At 31.5% G+C, this 9,939-nt stretch overlaps 1 protein-coding gene across 1 annotated transcript; it reads right to left on the bottom strand.

The window, feature by feature from the left end:
• Positions 1–8,057: 8,057 nt before the first annotated feature.
• On the bottom strand, positions 8,058–8,983 carry LOC132603850 (pathogenesis-related protein R major form). The gene has a single exon (XM_060317134.1). The coding sequence runs from the start codon at positions 8,924–8,926 to the stop codon at positions 8,225–8,227; it is 702 nt and encodes a 233-aa protein (XP_060173117.1). The 5' UTR covers positions 8,927–8,983; the 3' UTR covers positions 8,058–8,224.
• Positions 8,984–9,939: the final 956 nt, after the last annotated feature.

Here is a 9,939-nt window from a genome sequence, read left to right as displayed (position 1 = left end):
AGAAAAGGAAAATCTGATTCATAAGCGTGCATAGATCAACAAATAAAACCGGAACAAAACTACATAGTTACGTAGAATATGGTAGCTCATGAATCATACTAAAGCAAAGACTGCACAATTGTTAATGTCACACACTTTAAAGTATCATGAAGTGTTACTCATAATTTAACCTATGGACAGACAGTGGCATGTTTTAGGTCTCTTTAAAGTCATCTAAGATTAACAAAAATGCGATCATCTATTAACATGATTTGCAAGTAGTTACACAATTACATAGTAGTAGTGTGCTTCAGTTAATCACAATATATGCCTTGTGTATTTAAAATACTACATATACAATGGAAACAGATAAAATGAATTTAACATTATTTTAAGATAGTGTAAAAACACATTCTAAGTCAAACAGTACTCAAACATAAAAACTAAAAATTAATCCCATGGTGTGACAAACAATGACAGTAACTAAATAAAGGAAGGAGAAGTCACCTTATAGCACATGGAGTTATTTATTGAAACCATCATTCTCAGATTAAAAATGGACGCTAACAGTCTCAATATACCTAATTCAAACCTTAACTTGTGAACGTATTTATATAACTAGGAAGATCAAGAGGGAATCACAACTTTATCCTAACCTTGACTTAACTACTGATTTGTGTAGTAAGGAAAGTTTAAGCTCAGATTCAGGTATGAATTAGTAGTAGCTAGAAACAAATATAGTCTCACGTCAGTTTTTTTTCTTTTTCAAAACAAACACTTTTAAAGAAAGCACATAGGCTAGCACATTTTAATCTCATGTTGATCCAACAAGAAAGAACAATGACCAGTGATCATTTCAGTTCTCAAACTCATTTATGCTCCATAACTTAAGGAGGTTTGAAAAGACGGACTTGATTTTTGAGCAAGAAAATTCCCAACAGTCTACTAAAAGGGCCAAAAACCAATTCTCTTAAGTTCTAAAAAATAAGTCACTAATCTTCAAGGCGAAAACACACTCTTAAAGGATTTCACGGCGATAACAAATAAGGGTACTCAAATAGTTGATTCAATATTTAAACACTCAAAAGAAACAAAACAGAGTTGTTCATTTCTGTAAAATTGCTAAGATCTTTAAAACATTGTTACTTCATGATTTAAGGTGCAGAGAATGTCGATTCAACAAATGGACAGCGTCAAAGTCTAAACATAAACATACTGATATTTGTTTAAACAAAAACAACGAGAGCTAATGACATTTTCACAACTATGAGAATTAAAATAAAGAGAAAACAGTTACTGCGGGAAGGATTTAGTACTCTCTTTAAACGGGTGTATGGTGATTATCAGGTCACCACTTAAACAACTAACACACATAACAAAAACAAGCAATTTTTGGAAGCAAACTAGACCAAATTCCATAGCTAGAGCAGGCTGAGAATATCTATCCTTCAACCAAACATGTAAGGAACCAAACTAACACCCATAAAATGGACAGAATTGAGACTTTAAAATTTAAAGGAAAGTCCTGGCTCATTTCCAAATAAACCAAATTCAAGATTAAATTAGGCATCATGTTTTAAGCCAAATCATTTATCAAGGATTTAAGATCAACACAAGGCTATACATAGTACTGTTAAAGTTAACTGCCCTGTAGACGAATCACATAATCAAACTATTAACTAAACCAAGATAAACATATGTTATTAACTAAACATAATTTAGGCTGAACCAAACGCATACCGAGAATGAAACAAATCATACATAATTTAATTAGCATATTAACATATAACCTTAATAATTAAAATCTAAACTAATACCCTCATAAACACACAGGAATGATGGACTTTAAAACAAAAGGAATGAAATTTACCCTTCTCGCGAAAGCAAGAATTCTAAAAAAAAAAAATATTCTAACATAACATTCAGCGGAGTACAAATACCAACAATGTGATTTCAGTGTGATGCTAACTTACACATCATATATTTTACATACAACAAGACTATGAAAGAAAACAGCTTGTTCCACATAATGATTCAGAAACTAAGGTTCTACTATGTATTTATTTTTTGTAACGTCGAAACACGAAAGCAATTAACATGAAACTAACAGTACGTCCACAACACACGTTAAAACACAACTTCGTCCAGATTTCGTAAAAAAATAAGGTGACTGACCTATTTCGTGTGCAATGAACTAGAGCTTTTAGGCCCCGGATCCACACTCAAAACACGACGAACCCGAACCCGCTTCGACTAACCAAAAATTTAAAACAGAAAAGATAAAATATAGAGGTTTAGAATGATATGTCGCTGTTTTTTCTTTTTCTTTTAGAGTGAAACACAGTGACTGCTCAAAAAACTTTGAAGCCAAGGTAAATTTTCGTGTCCTCTCCTCCTCTGCGGCTGAAAGTTTAAGACGCATTTATAGGAGAAGAATGCTAGGGTTAGGGCTCTAATGAGCGGGAATTTGAAATTAAAAAAAAAAATCAAAGTTTAGTCAAAACTCGTGCAAATACGAACGTTTGAGGTTTCTTCACGTGATTGATTCAGATTTTGCTCAAAATGGGCAGATCTTCTCTGGTCCTTGAAGATTTTAATGCGTCTATATTCACCAAAGGAATAGAAAAGGTTCTGATAGATGTTGAAACTGGTGAAAGTTTGCACGGAAATGGGATGGACAACCTCTGTCCGTGGTTAAAGAAAGGGGAAGGTTTAGCCAAAAATGGAGAAGGAGAGAAAGAGGCGCAGCTGATGGGTGATGAAAGTGCTTGCAACCCTAGTTGGTTTTTAGATGAACGGGTCGGGTCAGTTTAAAGAATAGTGGGCTGTGTATGGGACCTACTTTTAAGAAATGTTCAGATGGGCCATTTATTTGGCCGAATGGGCTACTCATTTTGGGTTATTATTGATCAAATTAGGATCATATTTTATATGAATTGGGCTAGTATGAAGCCTATTTATCTTGGACTTAATATGCTTTCTTCCTTATAGTTATTTGGGTTCCTAAATCAAGATGAAAGACACTTCTTTAGTTAATTATATATTAACGCGTGGTAAAGTATTACCTAATATAAAAAATATATTTATTAGTACTCAAACAAAATTATACGATATCGGAATAGCCGCGCGATAATTTTTTTTTTAAAGGTCAACAGTAAGTAATGCTATCGTCTAGATATATAAAATAAATGCGATGCATAAGATGTTAAAAGTGATGCAATATAACAAAATAATAATCATAATAATAATAATAGTAATAGTAATAACGGTAATAAAAATGATAATAGCTAATGAGTATAGTAGGATAAAGAAAAGGACGATATTAATAGAAAGCTAAAAATTGTGGTAAAGTGTAAATGACTATTCTTAAGTTGTCAAAAATATTAGAAACGCAAATAAATATGTTGGAAGAAAGGCGGGACAAAATTGGGTGTCAACAAGTGGCAATATATTTTCTTTTAGCGGCAATAGTTATTGCCACAAAAACATTTGCCAGCAATTGGTTAATGTCATTAGATCCAAAGTCGCTAAAGCCTTTAGTGACATTTATTAGTAAGGCTAAAGTTTGGTATTACCGGTAATAATTGATTCTAGAATATAATTAGCGGCAATTAAGTTATTGCCGCAAATTAATTGCCGCTAAAAGTATATTTGTTGTAGTGAAGGAGAGTCTAATATAGGTGTATCAAATTCTTAAATAAGATGGAGGCACAAAGTGTTTTGTTAATTATGAGTATGGCAACACAAAAAAAGGAAAGAAGACGATATATTCTCTTTCTCTTAGCAACATATGGTCGTCATTTTTCCAAACGATGAGCTTTAAGGGAAGACGAATCAATTCTAATGATGTGTAAATTTATTTCCGAATGACCAATTGTCCTATATATTCACTAATTGCCCTTTGTGAATTATTTATACTAGACTGAAAAAGTTATTTTAATTTGGTAGAGATAGTAATAGATGTCACAAATAATTCTATGGATATTTTGTCTTTTATTTTTGCGTGGTAGATGCTTCATGTGTAGACTTGTACCTACGAGTAAGGACACATTGATCCAAGAGAAAAGGATATTTTTGCATTCTCTTCCGTGTGTGATAGTATTTCCTACTCATGTTTTATTAAAAACTTAGAGGAGAACTTTGATGGAAAATTATGGAATCCGTAATATTATAGATGACAAACCATGTTTTAAGATTTTATTACACTAATGCACATAATTAAAGAGACAATTTTTTTTTTTTTTGAAATTCTGTTCTTTATGTTCAAATCATAACTTGGTATCCAATCTATTCAGATTTGAAAGGCTAAAAAGAATTTGTACATCTTTTTTAATATTTGGATATTAGAAAAGATTACTTCTTATATCTAACGAATAATGAGATTGTTCATGACCGCGCATTGCGCGGATAAATTCACTAGTAACAAATATAAGGGCAACTATTTGAAGGAGCAAATTTTTTTAGTTGGCAAGTTAACTAAATGGTTACAAAATAAATAAATACTACAAAACTCTTTGGCTTGTCTCTTATATATAGTAATAATATTCCTCAATGTGGAGTACACGTGTTTATAGAGGGATATGATGAATAAACTCAATTACCAATTTACCTTTAAAGGCATGTTAATTAAAAGGCGTAGGTCAATGGTATAACAGACAAACAACCCTGAATTCATTTAATGAAATGGGCCCAGGTAAGGGTGTACAAAGTAAACTGACAAATCGCACCAAATCAATAAATCGAGTCAAATCGAGAAAAAAATCCGTCTAGTGGTTTGGTTTGACTTGATTTGGTGTTGAGAAAAAAAACTCGATCATAATTGGTTTGATTTGGTTTTAACTAAAAAAAGTCAAACTTAACCAAACCAACCCGACATTACATGTATTCAATTTTTAAAACATTTTATACATAAAAATATTTATTTGTAATGGAATTTATAGATATTTCTTTTATTTTTTCGTATTTTTTTTTATCTATTATCATATTATTCGAGCTTGAACTTAGAATTTTGAATGTCAATAAGTTTTATATCCTATGGATATTTGTAATTCAAATAAAGTTCAAACCAAAACCAGCTCAACACTAACACTAACAAAAGAAATTCAATTTACCACTAGGAATGATAATAATGTTGGATATCTATTCTTTAGTTTTACATAATTAGTTTAGAGAGTGAAAATACATAACTTAAGTTTTTTTTTTCATGTAACTAATATTTATTAGCCGTACTTATTTTAGCATGACTTAGTATTTTTAGATTATGGTCATTTTCTTTATGGCTTGTTAATTAGCAATATTTATTTTAACCGATTTTATTAGTTTTTGTTGAATATTTTAATACAATGTTATCACTCTTCTTACATTTTGTGTTATTTTCTTAAGAAACACCTTAATTATATAGTTGTATCTTACTATGACAGAAATATTTGAAGTAAAAGTTATATATATTGTATCAAGACTATTCCGAAAAAAAAATCGAAAAATTCGAAAAAACCGAATAACCCGAGAAAACCCAAGGTTGAAAAACCCGAATTTTATTGATTTGGTTTAATGTATAATTTAAAAACCCGACGCAATTAATTTAATTTGATGTTTATAAAATCTGAACTAACCTGATCCATGTACACCCCTAGGCCAGGTGCACAGTACAATTATAATACAACAAGTGTTCGTACACCCTTACTGTCATTACTATTTGAAGGAGCAAATTCTTTTTAGTTTAAGTGTGTTCTTGAAAGTTGACAGGCTGGACTTATTTCCCAATCCAAAATTTTCAGATCTGTTGTATTAACGTCAATTTGTTTAGGAAAATTCTATTTGACACAACCACTTTTGGCACAAATTGCAGTTTTTAGGAGTATTAATATAAATTCAAGTGGATTTTAAGGGTGCATTGGTCAATGCCCTCTTTTTCTATTCTTATGAAACTTTTAGAGGAGAAATTTAAATTCGTTCAAATTTTACTCTCTTCACTCAAAATCGTTATTGCACTTTTCTGCCCAATACCACTAGAGAAAACCGTGCATTCTTAATGAATATATACTTTTCTCATACAATATACTATATATATTCCTCTTTTTTTTTTTTTTTTACGGAAAAGGCTCAAATATGCCATCGAACTATTGGAAATGACTCATTTATACTATTCGTCAATAGTTTGGCCTATTTATGCCATCGAACTATCAGAAATGACTCATTTATACCACTCATCAATAATTTGGCTCATTTATGCCATCGCTCGTAACCAAAACAAATCCATGCCATTTTTCGTTAATGCCGGTTTTATAATACCAAAATGACACGCATTAATGAAAAATGGCGTGGACGAGTCATTTTGGTAATGAACGATGGCATAAATGAGCCAAACTATTGATGAGTGGCATAAATGAGTCGTTTCCGATAGTTCGATGGCATAAATGGACCAAACTATTGACCAGTGATATAAATGAGTCATTTCTAATAGTTCGATGACATATTTAAGCCTTTTTCCTTTTTTTTATTTATATATTTTATTGGTCATCAAATAAGTGATGACCAATTACCTTTAGTAAGAAAAAACATACTAACCCAGTGGTTTATTTAAAATGGGACTATCAGATAAAGACTAGTTTAACAGTATATGGATATAGTACAAGATAAGTGGATATAAAACGTGTGATTGTTTTGGATGTAAACCTGAAAAAAAAAAAAAATGTGTAAGCTGAGAATTTTGTGAATGAAAATAATTATTTAATTGAATTACTTTTAAAATTATTATTTACAGATTTTATTGTTATTTCAAATATTGAAGTTTGTGTCTGTCTATTGATGAGATCAAGTTATAAGTATTTATATACAAAAGTATTGAAGTTAAATAATTGTAGTACTAAAATAATATCTCCAACAAGGAGACGCATGTCTCATTTTTTTTCATGCACGACGGAGAACAAAGATGTACATGAAGATTAGTAGATTGGTGGAAAAATATGAAGAGGGATATTGTTGAATATGTAATTAAACGCTTAGTTTGGCCGCTGACCATTTACCACAATAAGGGATCGTTTGGTTACCGGAATTAGGATACTAAGCTCGATATAAATTTGGAACTATATGTATCTAATATTTTGGTTATTGGTAGTAGTAAATTAGTATAGATTTTATACTAAAATCTTGATATTAGCAATTCCATATTGGACGTAGTTATAATCCAAGAATGGCCCGATTCCAAACCAAACGATCCCTTATACGTCTCCATTGATATGATGTTATTGCCAGTTAGAAAGTTCATAATTTTTTTTTATATTATAAAAATCATTTTATTATAAAAAAGCTGTGGGGTTATAGTAAATTTCATATATGCCTATCTAAACTGAACATTTTGTGCGAATTTTTTTTCCAATACGCCTATCCCTGGTTAATTATGTTTATTTTGATATATTTAATGAAATTTAAATGTCATTAGACTTCTTTTGTTTAAAGTTGGATGTTGTTGTAGTAATTTTGTGTTTATCGATGTCAAAAGTATTCATGCCTACTTTGTCATTTCATTAACTATAAATTCTAAGTTGAATGAATCAAATAGCAACGTCAATTTCAACGTTTTAATTTCATTTAATTCCTATTTGTTTTTCTTTTGTATAGTGTGTGGGCGAGGGGTGGACAATGGGGTATAACATTTAGAAATTTATATTTTATACACAATCGTATTAAGATTTTTTTTTCTTCATATTATCAAGTTATTTACAAGCAAAATACTATCCGTAGTGAAGAGAAGTTGGTTAACACGCAAAAAATGGGACAAAACTTAATGAATTGAACTATTTATACTGGAAAATGCTTAGGAAATGATCTCTTATGACCACTCACAAATTTGAAAGAGGAAAATGATTTTTTCAGACCTCTTATTTGTAAAAATAAAAATCTCTTGTAAAAATGACATAAAATTAAAACAAGCTCGTAAAGGGTTAAAAATTCACTTCTCCCAAAAATGCTTGTTTGGACCGTAATTCTTGAAAGTACGATTGAGTTGAAGGGTAATTGACAATTCTTCTTACATAACATAATTCATATTTTTCATTAATTTCTGTGGGAAATAAGTCTTGATGAAGCTTAACTCATTTAATAATTTAACAGATACGTACTATATATCAACTGCAAATGAATGTGACAACGGTGAACAAGACATCTCACCAGCTCTCTCCTCTTTGTCACTTTCTTTTTATTCAATACTTCTTAGTACTACTAGTGTAGTTATATATAGTTCTAATTAAGGGCAGAAAACAACCCTGTAATTTGTACCAGCAGGACATGTAAACAAACTAGTTGGATCATCCTGTGGATAACTATAAGCATTTGGGCACCTTGTCTTAAAAAATCTTGAGAAATCAGTAGGTCCACATGATCCAGGTCCATTTGTACAACAATATTGGTTCGTTTTAAAAACAGTGCACGGGTTGTTACACCCACCTTGTGTTCGTAATTGGCTTGGGCATTGCTCGTTAATAGGTGCTGTGCATCTAAGATTACGGCAGGCACCATTGGTTGGGCTAAATTCCATAGGAATGTTGAATCCATCGACAAGAGAAATATCGACAAAGTCCAGGTTATTGGGCTGATTAAGTGCGAATTCAGCTAAAGTGTTGGGTGGACTACCATAGCCTTGACATTGTAAAAGCCCGTTACAGTCTCCAGTCTCGCATTTGCCTCGACCGTTACCATCAAAGTTACATTTGGTTCGGCCCCAAATGCGAGCCTGGACTGTTCCTGGATTCACATTTAGGGTCCAAGATTGGCCCGAGTTGAGCTGCCTGCCCGAGTTGAGCTGCTTGCCTTCCCCAGAGGAGGCGGCGGCCCAAACTGTGTAGGTGCACCGATTGATAATGTTAAAAGTGGCGGCATGAGTAACAGATGAAAAATATTGGCCAAAGTAAAGGAAGACAAAAAGGGGGAAGAATTTGGGGAAGCTCATCTTCTTCTTCTTTTTTTGGTTAATTAAACTTGAGAATGTGTATCTGGAGACACTTTGTATGGGTTTAAATAGCTGATTTATTGGCCTAGTATGATGAGATTTCACAGGTTCTGACAAGTTTTGAAATTTCAAAGGTTATGATTTTCTTGTGGAAATTTGTGTCGTATAGTCACTGAATTATATAAAATTTAATGTTGGTCCTTGTGTTATTTAGATAGACACATTTAACCTTCATTTGAAATGTGTAATATTGATACTTCTGCTTAGTGAATCTTCAAAATTTGATGAATTATTGATTATTAACTATTTAAAATTAACTATGTATTATGCTAAATTTGTATTGTTACTCTACAATTAAAATTATTATACGTTTAATAATAATCTACAAATAACATATTAACTATTAAGGTACTACGTAAAGGAACCGAAAATGCAAGTGCTAATTAATTCAAAGTTAAATAGCCTTGAATTGCAATTTACAAAGATCAAAACTAGAGTTTACCAATAACTAAGGGGTTAAATGTGTGATTATCCCCATTCTTATCGTTGTTATTGTAACCACAAAGTACACCTCTCATTTTTCTTCCATTTCATATACCTGTTCACGTGGCTAAATTTTGCTCGTACTTCTCTTGGAAAATTTTGCTTCTTGACTTGTTTAATTAACCATACATTATGCTAAATTTGTATTATTACTTCATAATTAAAATTAGAATAGGTCTAATAATAATTTGACTATAACGTATTTACAACGTAAAGGTGCTGAAAATGCACACTCTGAGTAATTTAGGCTAAATATTACAATGGCCAAAATTACAGTTTACTAATAACTGAGGGAGCAAAAGTAAAATTATTCATATTTTTGTCCTTGTTATTGTGACTGTAAATTCCGTCTCTGCAAGTCTTCATCAAAGCTCACACGCGTTGTTTGGAACCCTTACCCTTTCCTGCGAAAACCAAAGCATCAAAGACATCGGCCACCTAGTAAAAAACCGACAGTCGATGAAGAAAAA

This window comes from Lycium barbarum, chromosome 7, assembly GCF_019175385.1.
Source record: "Lycium barbarum isolate Lr01 chromosome 7, ASM1917538v2, whole genome shotgun sequence".
In the NCBI taxonomy this organism is placed as follows: domain Eukaryota; kingdom Viridiplantae; phylum Streptophyta; class Magnoliopsida; order Solanales; family Solanaceae; genus Lycium; species Lycium barbarum.
Note: the sequence above shows the minus strand (reverse complement) of the source record. Positions and strands in the feature narration are given on the sequence as shown.